General features: G+C 36.6%; 1 protein-coding gene across 4 annotated transcripts in view; it reads right to left on the reverse strand.

Annotated features, from left to right (window-relative positions):
- Positions 1 to 276: 276 nt before the first annotated feature.
- LOC117239722 (beta-3 adrenergic receptor-like) overlaps positions 277 to 25,930 on the reverse strand; it is a 92,249-nt gene continuing 66,595 nt past the window's right edge. For 2 of the 4 annotated variants that reach the window (XM_033505527.1, XM_033505525.1), the window contains 9 exons: positions 14,890 to 15,135; positions 12,224 to 12,420; positions 10,270 to 10,407; positions 8,794 to 9,100; positions 7,179 to 7,427; positions 5,815 to 6,046; positions 5,472 to 5,705; positions 4,741 to 5,021; positions 277 to 1,636 (listed from right to left, as the gene is read on the reverse strand). In XM_033505527.1, coding sequence (XP_033361418.1) covers positions 1,346 to 1,636; positions 4,741 to 5,021; positions 5,472 to 5,705; positions 5,815 to 6,046; positions 7,179 to 7,427; positions 8,794 to 9,100; positions 10,270 to 10,407; positions 12,224 to 12,420; positions 14,890 to 14,991 — 2,031 coding nt within the window. In that variant the 5' untranslated portion in view covers positions 14,992 to 15,135 and the 3' untranslated portion in view covers positions 277 to 1,345. Of the gene's footprint in view, positions 1,637 to 4,740; positions 5,022 to 5,471; positions 5,706 to 5,814; positions 6,047 to 7,178; positions 7,428 to 8,793; positions 9,101 to 10,269; positions 10,408 to 12,223; positions 12,421 to 14,889; positions 15,136 to 17,456; positions 17,607 to 25,930 lie in introns of those variants that run through there. The other 2 variants (XM_033505524.1, XM_033505528.1) reach the window with 2 other exon arrangements.

Consider the following 25,930-nt stretch of genomic DNA (forward strand, 5'->3'; position numbering starts at 1 on the left):
TCGTTCCACATTTTTAAAATTTCTTAATGAGACGACTATTAAAATATACACATAGCTTCTAAAATATATAGTAATTTGCAAAACATAGACGTTTGAACATTGCCTTAGAACGGTTGAAATGCATTTAGTATTAATATGATTATAAAATTATAAAAGTAGATACAAAATTGAAAAATTGACTTCGCAACAGATTATCGTGTTTTTGTCATTTATGGAATTTATAATGTTCAAATTTTCGCCAAAAATTCTTTCAACTGTACTTTTTAAAAGTTAACAAAAGTGCCTTATGCTCATCAACATTTTACTCGTCATTATCTCTGAAGAGATAAGACGAAACCGTTGTACACGTTAGACTGCATAGATAAACGTTAATTTCGTACATTTATTCATCTTATCATCCACGACAGACGGTAAAGCAACTTTCGTCGATATTTAATATTTGCTCCTTCAAACTTCTGTCTTTCACGAATCCATTAATTAGGAACATCAGCGAAAGCGGTGAGGGAAATTATTGCCCGTTATATCGCGAAATTACCACGATAGTAATTCGTACAATTCGTCGAAACGACCAAACGATTCACGTGTCCCAAGTCAGACTGATTTCTTACGATATTTCATGGATTTCATCGAGTGTTCTACTATGAAGAGAACTCTCCCAGGTATCGTGATCGTTTCTTACCAGTACTTTTTCGCGAAATCTCCGATAGCGAGGGTGATTGCCGAAAAATCCACCGCGAAACTTTCGTCGCGAGATATTACCCGCGAGGTGACGAAGAAAATTATTATTATACAACGAGCTCTTTCGCGCGCGCAAGCTTTTTTCTGTGAGAGTCGATGCTCGTACGAGGATGATCAACTTTCCTTCCCTCGAACTTTCTACGAGAGAACAAGTTTTTCATTGTGGTTGGCGTATAATGTAGATATTCGATCGGGTTTTCTTATTCCAGCGCGACCGCAATGGCCGCAAGAAATCCACGGTTTCCTCGTTAACGCTGCTGTGACTTGTCAGTGAAAGTAGAAAAATATAATTTGAGGATATGTCGACACATTGCAGGTGATATCGAGCATACGGGGACACGATCAGCTTCATCGACGCTGTTCTTCCTGAATTGAACGCGGATAATCGATCAGGAGTCTCAAAGAACTCGATTCTTTAAAAAATAACGATTGCTTGCGGTTGTTAATGGGTCGATAACAAATTTCATTCAGCGACCTTGTTTTACCAAGTTGCCTCAAAATGATCTCCATCGCGTTAAAAAATTGCAGTGTCGAACAATAAATTACGAGAAGAAAATGATAATAAATTAGGAACGATGAAAAAGGTACGTTGATCGATTAATCGAACTTAGGATGACGAGGTGAGAAGGGGCCTTCGTTGCGCGGTCTCTTTGCAATTCTGAGGAACATCCGGTTTGCGAATCGTTTTCGATTTCCGCCTCAATTGCTTGCACTTTTCTGCGTCTGCTTCTCGATCCTCGATCTTCTCGAAATTATCCTCTTCTATGCTCTTGTCCGCCATTTCCTTCGATTCGATCTCATCGACGCTGCTCCAACTGTTGTCGCTCTCGCTCTGCTGTCCCTCTTTCTTATTGCCATTTATTTTTTCTTTCTCTTTCTCCCGATAGCCACCGTTTTCCTGCACATATTATTCGTCACAGTTAGGGTTGCCATTTATAAAATCACTAACGTAGGATAAAAACCATGGAAACTCTGAACTTCTCCGCCTGAAAACCGGACTCTTCTATCTAATTTTTGGATTATGTACAAAATATTAGGTTGTCCGAAAAGTGTCTTTCTTTTACAGACTCGTCTTTTACAACAATGCATCTTTATACAAACATGAAACCTAATCTGTCGAACGTTGTGATCTTTATTTTGATAGAATAAAATGGATCATACCTAATTCGATAAAATAATATAAAACGGAAAATGTTGTGCATCCATTATTTCCTTATAAAACAAAAGAAACTTTTCGGACGACCTAATATCATTAGGTACAAGATAAAAACTTCTGTAGATTGTACATTGAAACCGAATAGCTCTGCGTTTGCATTTAGACAGCTTCTACTGCGTCTAATGTGAACGTAACACTTGAAAACCACTTCTGGAAAAACAAATACATCGCTATCCAGTATATTAGTATAGGCGCTCTGACGTATGACAGATCACCGCTCATATAACATGGTAATATAAATGATCGGAAAAAATCAGGAAATCCCGGCGTACGTCCTCAAACGCCTTAAAAACAAAAACAAATCCAGGAAAACCCTGACGGATGGCAACCCTAGTTGCAGTGAACATGATGTAATCAGCTATTATGGTCTAGAATCGTCTTATGCGAATTGCATTTCCTTATCATGACTTGTCGTTTTCTCAAATTATAGATTACACGTGTGTAGCACGATCGTCTTAACACTTACACTGTACTTATCTCTTAAAAATTACATGCATGACATACTTTGAATTATACACGTGTCTCGATTTAACCTAAGGCAACGAAATATCTCAGAAACTAAGATTTATCGGAAGAAATGCTTTAAACAAAAATTGTAGAGTTTGGAAGGAGACATTTGTTGTCGACCTTATCTTGGGTCAAGGTCGTTTAGCTATATCACGGTCAGCTTAGTTTTTCTAAACGGAAACCCCCATCTTTTATTGTGGATTTCGATCGTACGACAAAAATTAAATACTTCTCGTTCTTATCGATTTTTCGATATGACCTTCTCTTTTCTAGACATTTGATCTGCTGATTAACCTTCACGCGGCCAATCGTCTAGCGGATAAATACAGCGTCTATTCCGAGTATGCAAAGAAATCGCTATTTATGCAGAAATGTCCACTATAGCATTCACAGTCTGGATTTAACGTGCATGTTTATCTGGATTGATAAATTCTGAGAATTCGATTGAGGTAAGAGGAAAGAATAAACGTAAGTGGCATATCGACATTCAGTACGGGAGCACATGAAATGCAGTGAGACAATGCGACTTAATACGACACGCTTGCAGCTCACGTCGAGACTCCATTTCCAAGAATTAGCGGGAATATTCGGAAGCTAAATTCGGCAACAGGTAAAATGGACGAAAGTCGGAACGTAAAGCGGAACTTCTGTATCTCGCTAAAGCGAGACTTTTGTATCTTATCTTCCCGCGCAGACATACAGACATTGTCCCATCGCTCTGTAGTTGAAGCAGGAGAGTAGGAGAAGTGAGAAAACTTTTATCGTCGTTACTTCGAGACAATTATCAACGGATTTGTTTAAACACTGTATTTGTTCTTCGAGGAATATTGAAATCATACATTGGCGAAATCAACGAACGAGGTTTGCGTACAAGAACAAGCAGTCAACTACCGGTGATATACCAGCGAGCAAGTTACACTATTGTACTAATTATTATACTCCAAATGATGTAGTAGATGATTGTACTGATTCCCGGCAAATGTCATGGAAATTACCGACATGCTTTCTGTTTTTATACTGAGCAATGTCCTAATCGTCACGTCGACATTCGAATGTTCAGCAGATAATAAATATTGAAAGGAGATCTCGATCGTCCATTACGTCGTCAGAGAAACGGAGAAATGAAATACAAAATCGATGATCGATGAAATACAAAATGATCCTAGAATTTTAACCGTATTAGAAATGGTCCATTTGAATCCACATCGAATGAACCATTCCCAATGGATCAAAATCCAGGTATCGAATGCGACAACGCATTCAATATCATGTTTACCGCGTCAATCTTGTACAGTTGAACGATAGAGACTACAGATTAAGAATTCGATTTTGTAGATGGGCACTTGATAATTTATAACAGACCAAATTCCTTTGAAATGTCTGTTTCAACGACAAAGCGACCTTTCATAGCAATAGGTGTCTCAATTAACAAAATTGTCATTATTAGTTACCTGTACATCCATATTAATCCTGACATGTACTCAATTAACATCGCTGTAGCTTACATGTTTGGGTTGGAATATTGAATGGCCAAGTTATCGAATCGTATTTTTTCGGATGGACTGTTAACGGTCCAATTTATTCAGATTTTCTCCGAAACTTTTCACCAGGATATATCTTGACGCTTCCGCAAGATATTTTACAGAGATCATGGTTTTAGCAAGATATTTCGTTAGTGTCTCCATAGGATTAGGATATTCCTTGGTGTGAAATAAGTCCATGAATAAGGACCAGTTTTGTGGCCTCTGAGCTTATCGAATCTTAATCCGCTTAATTTCTACTTATGGACTATGTGAAAAGTGCTATGTAAAAGAATGTCGTGAACATGTAACATACACAGGAACACGTATTTAAATCAATACGAATCTTCTGTATTTTATTAGTCAGTTATCATCACCAGCTACACAGTTTTCTTTGAAACTGTCGTAATCGTATGTCTAAATAAAGGTCCAAATTGAAAACAAAAACGTTTTGAATAATTTAAGTTGATCTTCATTTCGAAAATCCCATTTCCAAAATCAAATAGCTGAAAAGCAGAAGGCCAAGTTGAAAAATTGATAAGAACAAAAAATGTTTATTTTTGTTCTTCTTTTTATTTTTAGCAATAATCTTAATTTCCAAAATACTTAAAATATTCTCTTCGTCACATTATCTGTTTATCACATCGTTAAACCAACAAAAAGATGTCTACATGAATACAATTCTTAAGGCTGGGAATCGTTTGTATACAGGTCATTGTAACGTATAGAGATTTTCCAAGTTGTACATCGAACACTTACCATCGCGACCTGCTTACTGGGCATCGTGGTGGTGGTTGTGGTAGCTGTAGTGTCCGTCGTATCGCTGCTCTCGCTGTTATTGCTCGGTCTGGCGCCAACCAAAAGTGGTCCTTCCTCTAAATTTTTTCCTCGTACAAATCTTCTCGACGCAGGCCACATGTCCGATGCGCTTTTTACATTGGCCTTGACGAGTTTTTGCGCAACACCCGTCGTCCACACGCTCGTCTCGCTGCTTCCCGTGCTGCTATCGCTTCCGGTGCTGCAATGTCGCCATCTCCGTTCTACGAAACGGGTTCAAAGGTCCAGTACCAAATTGTTAAATAAGTTATTTTATGTGAAAATTAATCCTTTCAAAAATGAATTTTTTAAGTTATGAGGACGATTATTTTTTATTCATTAGTAATAACGATACAACGGTTTTGTAAAGGAGACGTACTGTACTCAAATTTCAGACCAGTTTTACAGAAGATAAATATATTTATCGTTTGGTTAATTAATAGCTTATAAAAGTTCGATCAACATGGAGCGTGAAAGGATTATCAAACTTTCTATAGCTGATTTCGTATAACAGTAGTTTTTTTCATATCAAATCCATCAAATCAAGCATTCTTAAAAAATGTAAATAGTTCGCAAAATATTCGAATATTCGTTTGGAAGCAATTTTTTACGAAGCCTGAATGAAATAAAAATAATAATTCCAATAAAACAGCAAATAAAAGAATAATATATACTTTCGCACGGAAGAGCGTTGGCCAGAATAGGTTTCCTCAACAATGGACTTCCTCCATCTTGGCTATCCTCGCTATAAGCTCTCGTTATAAGAATCCTTGGGCTTCTTCTTGGTGTTTCATTCATTGCTATGGAACAACCAGCGCTCACATCAACTCCAATAAAATCGCTTCTGTAATGAGGACCCATCAGGCTGGCTGCGCTCGCACTTGACCTAACTAATTTACTGCTTTCACCTGTATGCATAATATAAGTTATAATTATATTTTTTGAAGAGCAAGCAGAGAAGAATTTTATAATCGGAAATCGTAAGCCAAAAATCACATTTAAGTTTGTACTATTAACCTGATTCGGAAGTGGGTACGCGAAGTGTATTGCACGAGGCGGCAGGCTGCAATCTGCTTCGATGAAAGCCGAGATTATTGCTGTCGAAACTGTTTCCAGTTCTGCAGGATCCCAACGCCAGCAAGGCTTCGCTGAGTCTTCGTTGCAACGGCGGGAATGGAAAGAAAGAGCCAGTTCCGCTACCGGACGGTCTTCGTGATCCTGCTACGCTCGGAGTCCTCGCTTGAATCTCCTGAATTAGAATCCATTGTCAGCAGCGATCGTTTCCGAATATTAAATTCGGGGAAAAAGAATTTATGGATGACTTGGATTATTCGTTCGCTAAACAGAAGAGATTGAAAAGAAAAATTGAAAAAAAAGATTGTCTTTTACGCAGTTTATTGGAGTTAAACTGTACTGTAAACTTAATACTGTAGTTAAAACTTCTTCATTTTCATGTTTCAAGATATGTTGAAATATATGTAAGATTCTCCGTGTCTTTTATCTTCCAAATTACATGCTGAGTAAATTATGAAAAGTTGAAAATTAATTGCGGGAAACAATTGGAAAATCTTCTTCAATTTGTATATAATAAATATTCATAGAAATACTTGAGAATCGGTGAAATACGATTTTCCAAAGGTAGCCAGATTGAATAAATGTTCTACTACTGTTACTTTGAATAATTCTCTTATTATTCATTATGAATGAGAAATTCAGGAAAGGGTTGAATAATTCTAAGAACTTTTTCTATAAAGTGGAATTTCAAACTTATTAATCTATTGTATTAAAAAGATGTGCATTTTTTCATCATAAAATATCATGGAAGAGAAGATTGCAATAGATTCTCTGTAGCAAAGTTATGAAATGAAGTTTTACTGACCTCCAAGGGGATTATATTTGCATAGATTTACTATGATAGAATCTCGAACATTCGTTGATCGACTGTGATCCTTTTGGCCATCATATGTATCGCACGAAATGTTTCTTTAGAAAGAAAAATTCATTGAAAGTGACTTGAATAACGGCACATACATATCTGGCAGCTATGTAATTGAGTCAATAATTATATAGAAAATGTTATTTCTTACACAATTATGTCGAGTAACAGTAGTCTTTAAGCATGTAAATTGCATCTATCGATACATTTTAGAACACGAATTCGTTGTACTTTATAGTATTTCTTTCATTCTACTTTCTTCAAATTTTCTATGGTCAAATATTTTCATGATTCACTATATTTAGGTACATATTAAAAGTTGATAGTTCTAATGTCTCAAATATCTCAAAGTAAATATAAAAGGAAAAAAATATTTATCAAGAAAGACATTTTTTAGAAAAATTCCAAACTAACTGCAAAATTATTTCAAATCGTTGATTATTACTTGTTGAAGTTCCGACTTGGTCGCCTTCTTCCGCCAATAATTCTGCACCGATCGTCTAAGGGTCTGCGATTTCAAGCCGTAGAGAAGGCCGTTGATGGGTGGAGAACAAGCGAGTAGAAGCGAGGCCAACGAAGCAAGTTTGGGATGATCGTAGAAATGCGGCTGATTACCGACGTCGCAAACTTCCCAAAGAATCAGACCGCAGTATGGGAAATAAAGCAAATATAGAGAACCAACCAGTTGCATTACCTAGAAATTCAATATAGCATCGTCGCTATACTCTGTATGAAATAATTTAAATTACAATTTAATTGCGTGTCGTTGAACGAATGGGACATTAGCAAATGAAAGGAACTCGTTAAATAGAATTATGTTATTAGTTCGTGATATTGATCGTCAAAGAGTTATTATGGAGGAAAATCAACGCGAGCACAACAGATCGTCCAGAATGTTTGCCGGTGTTATATCGGACAGACAAATTGCGTCATTAAAAGATACGCGGCAGATAATTGAACGTAAAACTGAACTAAACACACACGAATTGCCTGGAGGCGATTGTATTGTTCGGTAGAAATTCAATTTCTAGCGGGATTTTGATTTACGTCTTTCTACAAAGCTTTTGATTTAAAGTCTACCGGATAATCGATTAGAAATGATTAAAATTTCGATTCAATTTTTTGTCAATGAATTTTCCTTTGAACAAAGCTTAATCGACAAAAATCAATTAGAGATTCGTGGAATTGAATATTATACGTGGATATTAATTAGTTTGAAATATTTAGACGAAATACATAATGCTTATTGTTCCTTGTATTATGTAATGTTTAATAGCGTTTACACTACGTCAATAAAATCCCTACGAAATCGTTTACATTGAATAAATGCATCAGTATTTGGTCGATCAAATATTTATGCTACTATAAAATTTAACGTTTAAAGATTGAAACGGTTGCAATGTTATGAAGCACAAACACAAAGAAAGAATTTTAAAATTCTAAAATTATATTTTTATTTCAGTCTATAGTTAAGTATGTATATTTCTGCATATTATGTGTATACTATACATTTTTACGCTTCTAAATTTCGCATAAAATGCAGTCTTCCGGCAAAAAAAATCTGTAATATCTTAAAATCAATGCAAATTTTAAAAGATTCGATAAATCCTAGAAATTTGTGAAACGGCGCAGAATGGAGCACCGATTCTAAAAAAAAACTTATCAGAATTATACAAATTTTTACGAACTCAACTCTAAACATAGCAGGAACCACAAAAGCCATCGAAAATTCTTGACGTAATCTTCAATCTGAAGCTGAAGTAGTTAAAAAATTTGATCCGATACTATATATATGTCTTTAATCACCGACGGATTAAATGCCAAATATTAACTGTAAAAGCAACGCATGTATCAAATTCAAAGACCTTTCCTCAAAGAGATTTCCTCAAACACACCGTACGTGTCTCCACGAAATTACTGAGATCATTTCCTTGCTCGAACACGGTTTGCCGTTTGAAATTGTCCACATGACATCATATTATGTCTATCCCGCTGACATCACGCGATGCGAAAATTATGCAGTGCAAACAGAAATTACGCTGATCTCTGGATGTACAAACCGTTTTGGCCGCGCTATGAAAGCGAGGTGGGCTGACGACCGAAGGTGCCGTGACAGTTGGTACGAAAAACGGATTTCGCTGGTGGGTGATGGTCGCTTGGGCGCTCAGGGTGACTTCGTAAATTGCGCTAGCGATTCGATGCCGGTGATAACGCGCTATGCCAAGCACACGCAAATTGCAGATAGTGACGAGGATGGCGGGCAGCGCCAGCCCCAGAATCGCGTAAACAGCCCCGTAAAGCGCCGCCGCTAAACCCCACGAATCGTTGCTAAAATCTGGCGCGCAGCAGCCCAATCCTGGACTGTATCTGTGGTAACAATCAGCAGGTTGTGACCTTTAATTTTTTGTCATCCGTCTGTTTCGTTGTTCTCCTTGTTTTGGAGGGCCGTTTAAATTTGGGTATTTAGGATAGGGTAGTGATAATAGGAATAAAAAACGTCTCGTATAACTTATTTAAACCATATGAAGATCGTGGGAGAAAAACAAGATAATTACAGGTTTGTTCCAAGTAGCGGTTTTTTCGTGTTCAATTTCTTACCGCGTTATTTGAGGTATTGAAATATTATTAATACTATTAAACTAGGAAGAAAGAAATTATTTCATGCGACAAAAATTTAAAGAATATGGAATCTGTTCTAACTTTCCAGTCGTATTACGTGCATTATGTTCCGATTATTCGACGGTGAAACTATTTTTCTTTTTGCAGGATCTTGAGCAATTTTAAAATGAATCTAATTAATCCTAACCTTGACACAGTAACGAGCGCAAATAACGCGGATGAAATATTGCTTCGAATAAAGAAATCGAAACTCTATTAGGACTGCATTGAACATTCATCACGCAAAGACTGGCTGGAAAAAAACTATCTCCAATTTCTTAATGCTGCTAACAAAATTTAGCATCCTTTACGTAAGAAAGAAATGAACGAAGACCCATATAGTTACAAAAGATACATTGAAAATCGAATAAATTGAACAAATCGAACATCGGTGCTCTCTTGTACGGTGATTTATCAACTAATAATATTAATGAACTGACAAGTTACAAGATATAGGCTTTCTATAAATTTACAATGTTAAGATAAATATCGTAATCTATTGATTTTGTAAAGCTTACATACAGTGACTACAAGTACTAGCTTGCACACTTTACTTTCAAATGAAGCTTTTTTTTGGTCAAATTTTATACTTCATTTTCATTGTATCAAATTTTTATCGTCGTGTGAAGATATTACCAAATGGTATGAAATTTAATATATTCGGATCTAATTAATTAGTATGTAAATATTATAATAAACACACTGGTGTATCCATACCATTTTTAACCACTGTATAGAACTTTCCCTGTTTTATTATGCGATCTCCGTAATTTGTCGGCACAGATAACTTGTAACTTGTAATTAGTATATTAATTTCATTAATAACATTAGTTGAATCGTGTAAGAGATTTCGACCAGTTGTCAAACAACAAACGAACCTGTAAGGCGGTACCAGACCCCAGAAGGGCAGCACGCATAAGAACAGAGCCCCTGTCCAAGATGCAGCTAGCCCAACCGCAACGCGTCGTGGTGATACTAATGCGGCGTAATGTAGCGGTGCAGCGATCGCGTAATATCTGCACAAAGAATCCCCGCCATTATGGTGTTCAATCGTCACAACTGTGACTATCAAACTCCGGAAAGGAAATTCCTCAACGACGTTCGAAATCGAATCTTTTTATGGCCTTGTCTTCCATTTCAGACAATCGCTCTTAAATGATCATCCTGGAATCGTTGGAATGTAACGTGCATGAGTGAATAATGAAAAAGTAGGTGGCTGAGTCGAGATCGGAGAGGAAAGGTCACGCCGCTGTCGAAAAGGAATGCGACAGTTTAAATTCGTATGGGCCATGAATAAAATATCGAACGCGTTCGATCCGGCTAGCCACGATATTTTCAAGTCGAAGAACTACGCGTGTCTCCTTGTATTTTTATCCTTAACCTTTCGCCATTCCGAATTGTCTCTCTTGCCTCCCGAACGTGACAAATATTTGTATGTGAACACGTGACTTCAGATCACGTGCAATTCTTTCCTCTTCTAAATTATATTAAATTGATTAAGAATGTTGTTATAATTACACTAACGGTTAAAAGTGTTCGGATATTTGCTTGTTTTATCCGATTGGTTATTATATTTGAAGTAAAGTAATAAAATCGTAAAAGTTATGACTTGCATCTCGTCAATTCGGACATATTAGTTGCTGAACTATTGGAAAGGCGAGAGTGATTTGTTGTTTATACTGAGGGCACGCTATACATAGAGTATCAAAAAGGAAATTAAAATGTGTCGAATGTTCATGATAAATTCTTTCATTATTTATAACTGTGTATCGAATCCTGTAACCACCGTATTAAATCTATTCATGAAATGTTCCTCGCGTAATTTAAGAACACCATCTCTTATATCCTCGACATTTTTATTACATACTAACAACTTTGCTGACGCTGATAGCAGGAGTAAAATGGCACGATAAAACGTCCCGTACCATGTTCATTATCGATGAACGAGACGCGACGAGATATTATGACATTTACACGTTCCTACGATATGTAATTTGAAGGAGCATCGGTCCTTCTCTTCCTCTGGAATCGTAGATATGAACAGCAATGACGGGACTGTATGCCGAAGGGTTTCTGATTGAATCGAAGATCTGGTGTTGGTTGACGGCCAAAGAGATATCGGGGCTGAATGCTGGGTGGCTCTATTGACATCTTACGTTGAAAAGCTTGGCAGCTTTGTGCTACGTAAGGCTCGTTGAACGTCACCGTGGCACCGAATCGAACTCGATTTTTTTCCAAGGGATTTCCAATTCGATGGCCTCCCCGCTTTATGGATGAAGATACACAGATGCTTTTCGAATGCTGATTGATGCGATGCAACCAATTGATTTATTAAATATGTGTATTTGTTGAATATTATATCCGTTAAGTAACACTTAATTATGGCAATGCGTCAGAATATATTCTCTACATTATCGTGATATAATTTATTGGACATTTGAATTTGTAATCTTTGTTCGCTTATTGTAGACATTATTTTAATTTTATCATTATTGTTCCTTTTACATAACATCTTATTGTGTCTCTAACACGATTAAATGAAATTAAAATTTGGCACAAATGACCAAACTGGACAAATGAAAGATAATATTTTTCCACAATATGGGATCGAACAATATGATTTTCGTACTTTGAAGTGCTATAAATATAGAACAGCTTTTGAAACTTTATCGAAAATGTTTGTGTGAAATTCCTACTACATATAAACCGGATATGAGTCAGTGTATCAGAAATTCACCAAAAAATTCGACGATAAAAGAATTCGATTTCGAATACGAGTTTAATAAAGATAGAACATTTTGAAAGGAGAAAAAGAGTATGTAAAAGGCTTACCTGTCACAGTTCAATCCAGTGACAGTCCAAAGGGCGACTGGATGTAAAAGAGTCAAAAGAAAACCGTGTAAAACACACCAGGTGCCGGCGATTGGCCAGGAACCAGTAGTAAAGATCAGTAATATCAGGCACACAGCCGCCTCCACTGCACCCAAGTGTATCAGCAACAAAGTATTGGCGGTTTGTTGCTGCTGCGTCTGCGGACATCGGTTAACTTGTTAAATAAACTTTCCTATGGCGATCAAAAGTTCCTGTACACCGTGCAATCTTAATTTCCAGCTGGGATCTTGTAATTTAAACTTCTCGCTGTTTGCACGCGATCCCTCTGCCTCGTTCTTAAACGTTACTTCTCGTCGACTTCTTTACACCCTACTGTACAAAACAACTACGAATGGATAAAAGATAAATTTACACATCGTTGGTTTTATTTTGGTATTTATGTATTAAACAATCTATCAGCTATTAAACTTTCTTAATTGAATTAGAAAATATTAATCGTAAAAGTCGAACATAAAAGCTAGTCAAGAGAGTGTTATCGATATATAGAAGTGCCTGTAAACATTATTTTATCTTATTTTTAGCATATAAAACATAAAATATAGAATAGAGAATACATAATATTGAAAAAGAGAAAATCATATCAAATATATTAGAATATTTAATATAGGAAGAATTTTCCAGAATATAGAATGCAGAAAGAATGTTCGAATGTGTCGAAAATCCAATACTCTTTTACATTGATATTTCTACGTCAAACATCAGTGAAATTATAATTTCATAAGCAACGAACTTTTATCTAATCCCTTTATTAAACTCGTAGTCGATCGAAGATATACTTTCCAATAGCAAAGGTATTTTATTTGCCATATACCGGACGTATTTGCGGGGAACAATATAGCAAGTCTGACAAGGAGCCTCACAAAGCAAAGGAGCGCATTTTATGCGACCTAGTTCGCTGGCTGCCATTCGACGTGTCCACCTTCGATATTATATCGAAAAGCATGCGATCTTTTCTAACCACTGCGCAACCTTGTGTTGTTCAAACTGCCATGGTCAGCCAGTGGCACCCACTGAAATGGATCGCGTAAAAGCACAAGGCTATTTCCAGCGTAGCCACTTTCCTTCCGCGGGTTTCATTCCTTCGTTGAGAAATATGTCATACTTGCGAAAGGAGTGGCTCTCTTTCTCTACCCAAAAGGAAACTGCTTTAAAAGACAGGATTAGCCACCATCTTGCGTAGCTCGAAACTCGCGCAAGATTTCTCTGTCGAAACCTCTCAACTCCGTATTAATTTCTACAATGTGCGAAAGGAATTTTATAATGTAAAAAAAGATCTTAGAAAAATCTGCAAGGACATGAAGCCTACAACCGTTTTATATCCTTTCATAATTTTGAAATAATAAGTTTTACTACACGATGACAATATTCGCTGGTCGAGATCAGGATTTTAAACTAATTTTCTTCCGTAATTTTGTATCAAACGATTGCTACTTGACGTTTTACATATTTTTTTAGTGATACAAATTAAAACAGATCACACAAAATTAAATCATATCTCTTGGACAAATATAAGTTATGTGTGAATGTATCCTAAATTGCAACAAATTTTCTGATGTTAGATCATACTTTAATACTAATGATTCTTTTATAAAGGGTAACTTGACAAATTTTAATCAGACATCCGTGATTACTGGTCCGTAATAAATCTTTAATTATTACTAGATTTAAGGATTCTTAATTACTAGGATGGCGAAAAGTTTACCGAAACAAGTAGCAGATTCCGCAATATCTTGGCTCTTTGGCAAAATTAATTAAACGCTTATTCGCACGAACGTTTGCCATGGGGTCTATAACAATAGTGACCCCTAACTGGATCAAGATGCATTCAAACATAGTAGATAGCGCACAATCAGTTTAACAACTCAACATGTATTCCCAACCGATACCCATAATTGCTTCGATTCTATTCGGAAGTGGCCAATTCATTAAGGATCTAAACACTTTTCTAATTCAATCAGAAATTCATCGACTCTTTACCTAAACATGATTCCAACGCTTATTAAGGCTGAAAGCTAATGACTTTTCATCGATTTATCGTCCAGCTTTTCATACGCTATCAAACTTCATTGTATGTCTCCTGTCGCCGATAACACAGGCATCGAAGAAGACTGATAGCCTGAATAATTCCTGCAGTGTCAGTGATCTATTGTCTGCAAACAACCACCCTTTCACCCGTTAAGAATATTCCCAGTTGGAAATACTATACAAATTTAAATTCTTCGATTCCTTAAACGATGCAACGTAGCTAATTTAATTATTCTCCTATGTTTCTCCAACAATTTTTGTTATACACGAATAAATTGACAGCATAAAATACAATTTTGCTAATATCTACACGAATTTTCTCTTTCTCGGAAAGTCGAGTTTGAAAAGCCTATAAATACTAATTCACAATAGATTTCAATAGATTTTGGTAATTAATTTAAAGATCGTTTATCATTTGAACCAAGGAAATATTGTTTATCTAGTCAATTTTTTTCATCAAATTAAAATTTACAGTTGACATAGTACATCGAACCAATTAATAATAATAAAAATATAATCTCTCGATACACGCTGTCAATCACGTATCGGCGAATTATCCATCAGTCAGAACAACTATTTACCTGTTTGCCCAGTCCAAGAACCACGAGTAGCACAAAACCATTGAGAATAAGACCCAGAGCAGAAACGAAGACGAGAGGCACGCCGAAGGCCCAAGGGACCATTCCTCTTCCAACGCGTGATTTATTCGTCCTCGAAGATGGTTAGCTCCGAGAAGTGGAAGCGGATCTCGGCAATCGTTGTTACTCAGGTGTCGAACCTTTGTTTAACGATCCACGGCATCATGATGGTGGATGCATCTCAAACATCTGCAACAGCCACATATAGATCAATTCATCGAAATAACCGAACTAAAGCGCGTTAATTTCATATGGCTGCCACTCGAGCCGGTTTCGAACATGAACAATAACGATTTAGTTATCGTAAATGGCTATTGTTATATCTGTACAGGATGGTAATTTTAGTGGGAAAGTCGAAACCGAATCGCGTATGATATTACCGAACGACGTGCGCAAATGCGCATCAAATTTTTGAAACTAATTTCGAGGCTAATGGTAATTATTCGATGCTTTGCTTGATGTTGAAATTGCGATTCCGTTTTGCTCGTATTGTTTCTGCAGGATACAGGAGCAACATGTGCTTACGCTGTTATCATCAATCAACGATGTTTGCGCGTATGAAACGATATTGGATATGCTGGTCTTCTTCGATTGAGAATCTTTATAAACGATTCTTAGAATCGTATTAATTTCAAATATAAAGTACGGTAGAAGCTCGATTATACCAGAATACCGATTGACAAAACGACCGATCATCGGCGCATTGTTTAATAGAAAATTTAGGGATTGTACCTTGTAAGAATGATTACTAAACAAGAATAGGAAGTGAAAGAAATTATTACATTCTTATTCGTAAGTTTCCGCTTCTGTTTAATATTTATAAAACATCCAAGATAAATGATCTTCTCTCATATAAAAATAAAATGATTCGATTACATCTGAACAATGCGTATCATGATTTGCGCGGATAATCAACGTTCTACTGTATTATGACATCTGAAGAGAATTTCATACAGAAGTCAAAACGTGTTTTACAACTGTTATCACGTTCTTACCACGACGTCGTATCGATTCATAAACTAGGTATCGGTTTGGTCAAGGTCGTTACATCAGGACACGAAAGGTCATCGGTTGTGTGGTAAGGTTCTCGATTCACCGCCAAATATGTCAATTAGCGATGCTCGTTACCACGGAGATATATTGAATAATACATCAGTTGTTGTAGAAACGAATATAGTAACGATTCACTTCCGATTAACATGAAATATTGCATTTTAATCCGGATCGTTACGTTCGAACAGTATAATGAAATAGGATACGGAACGTCGTGTACCACTTGGAATTCTCGATAGAATAACATAAAAACTTAATCGCATATCGAGTTGTGATATCAAGTTTGGGAAATACGAATCAAAGTTTAAATAGAAAAATATAGAAAAAGGTCACGAAATTTCTATGAATTCGTTGGTTGCAAACCCCTGGAGGTTCAGGTTCGAGGAAAGGAGCAGGTACTTCTTGTACTTTGACTGCTTTTCCTCTTCTCAGAGATCGTTCATCTTATAAATACAGTTCAAAAATTCAATTCAATTCAGAATATTCTATGTTTGCTCTTAAAATTTACTTCCAACTCTAAATTGGAAAATCCAAATTTACATTAAAAAGTACAAATTGTGATTTAAATAAAAAAAATTCTAGTTCTAATTCGTAGGCATTAGTTCGCGTAATCACGTCGTATTAACCGTATATACATAGAGATTGTCGCATCACGTGTACAATATTTGTGAATCTTTGATAACGCTTCAATTTTAAATCGTCGTGAAGTATCATCGTTAGCGTTTCAAACTAATGGAATTAGAAATAGAGCCGCTAATAACGGTTTGTCAAAGCGTAGGACTAACAAGTTTTAAGGTTGTCAAGACAGGGATGGGGAGCTCGTGAATAACATAGTACAAACACGCTCGATCTACGGTATGATAAGTGCTACTAGTGAAAATTACAACTGATGGCTCAAGGTAATGCAAATGCCGGCTAATCCGCTAATGTCTCCTCGCTGAACGAAGCGAGTAAGACACGTTCGCGATAAATCCTGTCAATTGAAAACATTATTATGTACACACCTCGTGTCGGCATTCGTTCAAACAGTTTTTGTTCAAACTTTTGATTACGAAACAAATATATCTAGCATTATATTTTAAATAATACAGTTTAAATCTATTCGGCTAATTTTATATTTTGAAAAAAGATTTTATAGAAAAACTTGCGAACGTAAATAAACGTAATTGTGTAATTACAGAGTAATCGTAGGATCTCATCTCGAACGACGTTCTGCAATTGTTAAAATTTCTATAGAAAATAAAAATCTAAAATAAAAATCTGTTTGCTTAAACAAAAACATTTCTTATTATAAGTTGGCGTTAAATAATCGGTTCATATTAATCCAAATTTTTGCACATTGGATCGCATTGGTCCAAATCGAACCATGAGATTACAAAAGTGCAAACGAAACCATGCATCACTAAATAAGATACGAAATATAAAATAAACGTACAAATCTGAAAAAAAATACTTACGAGTATAAATGTGTATGGTTTCTGGAAAGCTTGATACAGAATCAGATTTTATAGAAGACAGTCAATCACGTAGGACGATTGTTTGACAGACTGTGAGTGAGACATGCGTGATATAGGGAGGCGAATGAAGAACAACGAGTCGGAACGAGAACAGATTTCATTGAATTATATATATAATGATGCGTTCCCCTTGTGAATATTGTTTTCCAGATCACGAGCAGCTAGTCGACAGTATAATTTGGTTATACCACCATTCAAGCAGTTCCATTATCGACCATTAGCCGGTTTCAACCTTTATACCGAGACAACTCACGGTACTGTCTACTTCAATCGTTTAGTTCCTTGTTTCAGCAGTCTCGATATTTAATGTACTATACTCGCGCAGAAAGTGGATAAACATGTTCAGTCGTCTACGTGCATGTAAAGAATCGTGTGTTGTGAGTCGTTATTATTAACGTTCAAAAGTTTCTTAATTAATGAGAAAACCAGTGAAAATACGATAAAAATTCGTGTAAAATTAAATTACCATTGGAATTTTTTATTTGAAGCTTACGATATTTATCGATAATGGAACCTTATGCATTTTACAAATTATGCAAATTTACTTAAATCTTTTATTGAAGATATACAAGATTTATCGATACTTAGGCATTATATATTGGGTTGCCCGGAAAGTTTGTCCCGATTTTTAAGGAATTTTTAAGGACACGAAAGATTATATTGAAAAGTTTTTCATCAGAAGCCTGAGAGGTTCTGGGAGGATGGAATATTTAAGTTGCGTGAAAGATGGAGAAAGGTTGTGGGACAAAATGGCACATATATTATTCAATAAACTTCTCAACGCGAGAACTGATTGTAATTTTAATAAATAAATAAAAAAAAGACAATATTATTCAATAAATGTATATCGAATCGAAATGTAAATCGGAACGAATTTTGCGGGCGATCCAATATTTTGGGAACTTGCATAGTGGTAAATATGGAAATTTACGCGAACTGTTAATTTCTAAAAATCGAAATTTTCGGAATTGAAAATCCTGTAGACCATTCGTAATAAGAATCGATCAATTAAATAAATGAAGTGAGTTAATGTAAATTAATTACGTTGAAAGAATCCGTGGTAACGATTTCATTTAACGATTGAGCTTATAATTAGATGGTAGGGTTTGAATGTTTTATAGAAACATAAAGTACTTATTAAATTTGTCTCTCGCTAATGTTCCCGTCTCGCCATCGTGTTAGCAATTATTTACTCTACTTTCAGCCATTTCGATTCTTATACCATAAAATATTACTTCATTTTTACGGAATTCTGTCCGACTGTTTGCTTAAATAAAATAACGCGCACCAATATGGGTCACTTTTAAAAGAAGCAATAAAATTATGAGTCTCAAAGAGATCAATTTGTCAAAGATAAACGGAATCTTAAACGCCGGATTTACGAGAAAATCCGCGAAAAGCTGTGAAGTCACGCGACATTAATCGCCTTTCGTTTTTGTATTCAACATTTTCCTCGCAAAGTAACGCCGTTCCTTTCGTGGAATTGGAAAATCGAGATTTTCATACGAACGAGCGAACAGTGAAAAGAGGCGCGCCTGAAAAAGACTTCTCTTCCATTTTTCAATACTCGTCCACCGCTTTGACTTTCTTTCAGCAGCAATTGTAGGAATTTCTTATTTTTTCTTTTCATTAAAAATATATAAAGTAAAAAAAAAAACTGCATACGTTTAAAATAATCGTCAAAAAAATTCTACGTAGCATGAAATTTTTTAGATTCCAGCGTTAGGTTAATATTAAACGTTTTTTTACGATTCTCTATTAAGAGTCTGCTTCAAGCTAGTTTTTTAATAAAATAGGATAGAACGATAAAATTCACAGTTTCGCGAAATTACACAGATGCGTTCGCATCGGAGATTTTCTTGGTCGATGTGAATTAAAGGAATTCGATTTCCATAAAATTGACTGTGTTAATAAGATGTATACGCAAAGTGCTCGAAGCAGAAACGAATGATGCGTTCGCCTCGTTTTGCGATTCTATTGACGAAAGCTCGTTAATGCTTCTCGCACAGTATAAATATCTTGCTGTGCTTTCAGTCAGAGAATGAGAAAACAGAGATTTAAACGCAGCGAACGTTTCCATTTTAATGGACCATCTATAATATTGTAATGCACGAAGTTCTTAGCAATCTGAAGCTAATTTTTCCCGTTGGAAGTTAATTTATCTTAAAAATATGAAAATATAAAGAAGTCGTTTGTTTCATAACGTCTGGAGTAACAATCGCTGTTACATATTTCTATATCCTTATCCTTTGATGCTGTTTATTCGATATATTAATGTTACTGATGAATAATTTATTAGATAATACAGGCGTCCTTTGGTTCACAAAAAGGATTAAGAATCCATGAATTAGAGAAATTCATACCAAAGTAATAAATATCGTTACTTTTGCAAAATTTAATTCCATTATTTAATTCATTTAAATTTAGTTCACTTCGTATTTTGAAGATACCTAAATTGTTAGAGAAAAGTTAATGTCTTCTGTTAACATTCTAGTGATAGTAATAGTTACAAAAAAAATGCACAACAAATATCCAGAAAAATTTTATGTCATTCTTAAATGTCTAGATTTAAACATTAGATTCAACTAGAATCAAACATACGATAAACATTTATTATTCAAGTTATACTACCACGTCAGAATAATTTACTTATAATTCTCAATGAGAATTGATTGTAAAATTCTTCCAAATAAAAAAAAAGTTCTTAAATTTCGAATATGTACTGTATATTGTATAATGAATGATGTACCTGTTGTATAAGTTGATACATGTTGAATAAGTTCAATTAATTTGTTAATCGGTATAAATAATAGACTAGAATGAACTATGTATATTAATATACATATATAATAATATATAATGGACAATGTTTATCGATAAAGTCTGTATGTTACAACGAAAACATATGCTATAAAACAGACGCTGAGGAATACAATCAATCGGGATAGCTAGGAAAATATTGTTTCTGCCTGTCACATATATTCTTTATAATTTTTATTATCATCATTATAAGTTGTACGAGAACTTTCATGACTGGCTGTATATCACTTGATCTGAAGTCTGAAAAAGACAAACAAAATTGAAAACAAAATGATATAATACACGACGCAAATGATTAAATTGTTGTATTTGATACTGACTTCGCATTAGAACATAATCCTGCAATGGATTATGCCTGAATATGTAATATGTATATACATGCATGTTTCAACATATGCTAGAACGAACAGATGCTATAACAAGGTTCTAGAAGCAATTACATAAATACGTTCCTTCCTGCACATACACACACACAAACCGATGTGCCACCGTACTACATTCTCCAACCATTAAAATCTTCTCAAAATCATATTTCGTCGATTATGCTATTCCACATGTTACAAATATCGAGTCATTTCGAATTTGTCGGAAACAATTATAATCGGCAAATAGGGAAGACAAATAAGAGCACGATAACGTTGAAAGTTTTCTCATTGAAGCTTCTTTTCACCCCGTGGTAAGCCAGCGAGCGGAAACCAGAGGAACGAAAGTGAAGCTACGCTACATGGTAACCACCACACATAACAAGGAATCCGAGTTTGCGAGTATACAGGATATAATTTCGAAACTACTGCCAGCTACGTTTCCTTCCTATGAATTTCCCAGCGTTAGGCTTTCATCTGTTTGTTCGGAAACTGAGGGAAAGTTTAGAAATAAACCATGGGATAGAGACTCGATTCGAACAGAACGTGGACAAATTTTTTGGCGTTTTCTGCAGACAATGATTACGATTCCCTTCTCCAGTAGCTGCTATCCGTGGACTGGGATATTATGAGGTCAAATAAAATAGAAAGAAATAGGAAGAGAAATAGATTTTTGTTGACCCACAATCAGTGTGAATTGGTATGCGAGCATGAGAGTTTGAAGAAACAGAAATGTTTTTTTATAGTAATATCAACATGCGTTCAATATTAAATATAGTATAATAAGTATAAATATCTACATTAATAATTAATATAGAATTTTAATTAAATTAAAATAAATTAAATTAAATAAATTTTTTTTTGTTAAAATTTACAATCAATTCTCGCATTGAGAATTTTCAATAATTGTTAATTATTAAATAAATTTAAATTTAAATTAAATAGAATTATAATTAATATAGAATAATATTAAATATAAATGAATTTCTGCTTTTTATTTGAATTGAAAAATTCTTCCACAGCATAACTTTATATGTTCCGAGGAATTTAAAAGTTACAATTGACAGAAAAAAATTAGGTAAAGCACATCTAAAAGAATTATAATCACGATCATATCTTTTCATGTAGGTAACTGCACATTTCATCAATTTTTCTGTACATTTTGGATAAACAAGCATTAGAATTCTAATCCATTAGAATGTAATATCACTCAGAATATTGCGTTTCTCTTGCATTCTTTTTCGAATAACTATTTCATGTTGCATCATTTTCGAAGAGAATTTCATATCGTACAATTTACGAAACGCAGACTCGTTGAAAAATGCAATATCGGTAAACAGAATATTATCCACTGCTGCTGCCATGTATATGACAAAACAAATTGAAGCACTAGGTGACAAAATAATAATTTATATTTGAAACCGATATCCAATGTCATTTTATTTTATTTTATTTGTATTACCATTCAACGCAAAATTCACATCGATACGTTTATATCGATAAATCATTTTTTACAAATATTTAACTAATATTTAAATTACAAAAATAATATAATACTTCAGATACACTGTAATAAAGAGAACCGTCCCAAATAATTTTGTTGTTATAAACTTATATTTAACGCACATTATCCGTGAACCATTACTTAACAAGTGTCGAAATACTTTATAAAACAATTAAATTAATTTAAAAAGCTGCAGAAAGGTTGAGAGAAGTTTTTATCAGCTAGAAAAGTTTCCTTTCAAATTCAATCGATTCACGTTATCAGCATCGAACAAATATTTCCTAAAGCGAGAACAGCGGTCCATACGCTCCAGTGGCACCTTCCTATCGATCTTCCACGACGTTCCACCGCCTTCGATTACACCCTTTCGTCTCGCCGTGCAAAGTGTTTCGCGCAACAAGTACTCTAACGATAAATGACACTCGACCAGGGTTTTGAGTATTCCAATAAGACTTTTCACGTTCTCCCGAGAGAACGAAACTCCCTTCAACCGCTACTCTTCGACCTTTTCCGCTCGACTAACAAAGTAAACGGCTGTACCATCGATTTCCTATGGCGATTTTACTTGACAAATCGGTTTAGTCAAAAGTCTGAAAAAACTAAAAAGATTTACAAGAATCGCCTTTTCAAGATAACCCTGTACTGTTAGGGCATTGATGGATTTTTCCCACGTTTTCTCCATTTGCTAAAATAAGAGCAAAATTGAAATTTAACCGATTGTAACAAGTATGAGTAATAATTTATGTTAATAATAATTAAGAATTGCCATTATCTTTAATAAGATAAAACCTATCTTTGCTACATTATCCCTTCGGAAGAAACATCGGAAGAAACGAATTTCTACTATTTAATAGTAGACGAAAAATGTATCTTTCGTCCTCAAGGGAATTCGGCTTTCGAGAAATTGATTTCATAAATTCGTTCAAATATCGTTAATAGCTTGTAAATCGTCTCACGGGCCACAGATTGGCCATGGTTTGCGGCAAGGACTTGAAGCCTCGGTGAGAACGAGCCAAATCCTGTTACGAAGCAGCGTTCCACTTTATTAGCCGGCACGGGGACGTCGATCGAACGGAAAATGGCAGAATGCAGCGAGTTATTGCACATCTGCCCGTATGGTGTCCCTTAAAATTCTGAAATGGAAACTGATCGAATAGGCAGATGCGCGACCTATTGAAATATGCATGACGACGTAAACTGTTGCCAGCTTGGAATTCATCCGCCTTCCTATCGCATATCGTTACATATTCCACGCCTCTGCAAAATTGATGAAATTTCAAAGTCTCGTTATGCACGTGTAAACTCGAATGACCACGAAAATGTAGCTTACGACCGGTTACCAAGATTATTTTAGGTATGCAGTTTTACCACAACTAATTATTCAAATCGTAAACGGCTGTGAAGCTCGTCAAAAGTTATAGTTTGCCAAATGTCCTGCCGGACAAATTGTAAAGCACAAAGTAAAATAAAATAAAAGTTATAGATTAGGGGGAATAATGGAATAAGTGACCTTTTGTTTAGGCAAAAATTTAGAGGTGACCTACCGCCTAAAATGCCATTTTGAACGAGGTTGACCCTTTATACCTCGAACGACGCTTTCGTTCCTGACTGTCCTCCAACGAGTAGTCATCTGAGTCGTGTGCTTCCGTTTAGGATTGAGAATATCGACATGTATCATGGGTTATAGGATGGTTTATTGATCTACGTTTGTGAATGAGGGTGGAAACAACGGTGAAGCTTTAAGAGTCGAACTGAGATGAATATAACATGAATATGTTGAGAAAGTGATAGAGTAAATTTTGTTTGAAAAGGTAAATAGGATTAAACATGCAAATCTACTGCAATGATAATACTATAGTGTTTTAAATGCGTGATTAGTGTAGTAAACGCTATTTAACCAATAAATTCTGCAGATTTTCATCTTCTCTACATAAGCAGTTACTCCAATTATCTTTCAACTTGTCGTATCGTATAACGAAGTTTTATCATCTGTATCGTCTTATGCCGTGAAAGCTCGCCCGATACTTTGAGTAGTTTACGTATAATCACACATTAAGTAGCTATTCACGAGTTTCAATTTAAACTCACGATGGAACTACGTAAAGTAAAAGCACCCTATTAATAATACATTAACAGCCCCGCGAGAGATCTCCTTCCAATTCAATTTGACTCCAGAAGACGATCTCTTCTATATTTATATAATTCGCTTAAATAAAACAAAAGAAAAATGGAGAGAAAGAAAAACAAGCGAACACTATTATAAAAGTATTAGGACGGAAAACAAATTCTTGTTGTTGTCGTTGAAAAGTGTGTAAATAAGTGAGGTGGATTACACGTGTAGGTTGTTTGATAAGAAACGAGTGGATGAATTTGTAATAGTCAGTTGTATTAAAATCAGTATAAGTACAAGAGATAATATTATTCCAAATAATCGTCGCTCGCTCGATGCTACTATGCCGATCGCAGAAAGGATAACCATAATAATTTAGGGATCACGTTCATACATTTATATCAACGGACGTTACCACAAAAAGTTAACCTTCTTTTGTAACTGCGGCTAAAGATTACAAAAGACGTCAATAACAATCTGTTCCGAGTTCGTTTGCCTCTAGACCTTGTAAACTAGCGGAAGAAGAGGAGGAGGACAACTGCTCCTGCAGTGCAATCTTAACCGCTCCCGCCGGGCTCAGGACTTAATGTTCCAGAGCCTGACGGAGCGGCGAATTGCTCTGGCGGCAGTGGCCGAGCCGTACAGCATTCTCGACGTGTCACGAGGCGCTGGGGATCTGATCGGTTCGGTCGCCGTGTTCTGGACCGGGATCGCGGGGAGCCCCTTCTGCTCGGTGATCGAGCGAGGACGGGGCTTTGTGGCCGTGAAATGGGGCGACCTGGCAGTGGTGGCAGTCTACATGTCGCCCAACATCAGCCGGACAGAATACGCCTCCTTCCTGGACGGGCTCGCGGCTTGCGCGAGGCGTTTGGGCGCCTGCCCGTCACTGGTCCTCGAGGACTTCAACGCCCACTCAACGGCGTGGGACTCCCGCAGGACCAACGGAAGGAGTCGCGACGTACAGGACTGGGCGACCGCACTCGACCTGCGGCTTATGAACCGGGGGTCGTCCAGCACGTGCGTGGCGTGGCGGGGAGAGTCCATAGTGGACCTCACATGGGCAAACCCTGCCGCATCCCGCCGTGTTTCCGGTTGGGAGGTTTCCCCGGAGGAGCCCCTTTCGGACCACCTCTACATCTTCATGGAGGTGGCGGTTGGCGGCGTGATAGGCGACCGTTCGTTGGGTGCGCGCGGGCCGATCGGCCCACCGGGAAGGAGAAGAAGATTCCCGCGGTGGTCGGTGACCCGCCGCGACGAGGACTTCATGACGGCGGCCGCTATAGCTGTCGCTTGGTTAGAAGAATCCAGGATCGACGAGGACGCGGAAGCGGGAGCGACCCGGCTGTGGCGCGACATGCACGCGATCTGCGATTCGTGTATGCCGCGGTCTGGAGCCCCGCGCCGCGCCGGCGCTGTGTACTGGTGGTCCGAGGAGATAGCTCGTCTCCGCGAGCATGCATCCGCGCCCGGCGCCGGTACACCAGATCCCGCCGTAGGCGGCGGGTGGACGAAGACACGGTGGCTCGTCTGTACGAGGCCTACAGCGAAGCGCGAAGGCTCCTGCAACGAGCCATCAAGGAGGCGAAGAGGCGGGCCTGGGACGAGCTTCTGGCCAGCC

Source organism: Bombus vosnesenskii, unplaced genomic scaffold (assembly GCF_011952255.1).
Source record: "Bombus vosnesenskii isolate JDL3184/JDL3185 unplaced genomic scaffold, Bvos_JDL3184-5_v1.1 scf7180000014105, whole genome shotgun sequence".
Taxonomy (NCBI): Eukaryota; Metazoa; Arthropoda; class Insecta; order Hymenoptera; family Apidae; genus Bombus; species Bombus vosnesenskii.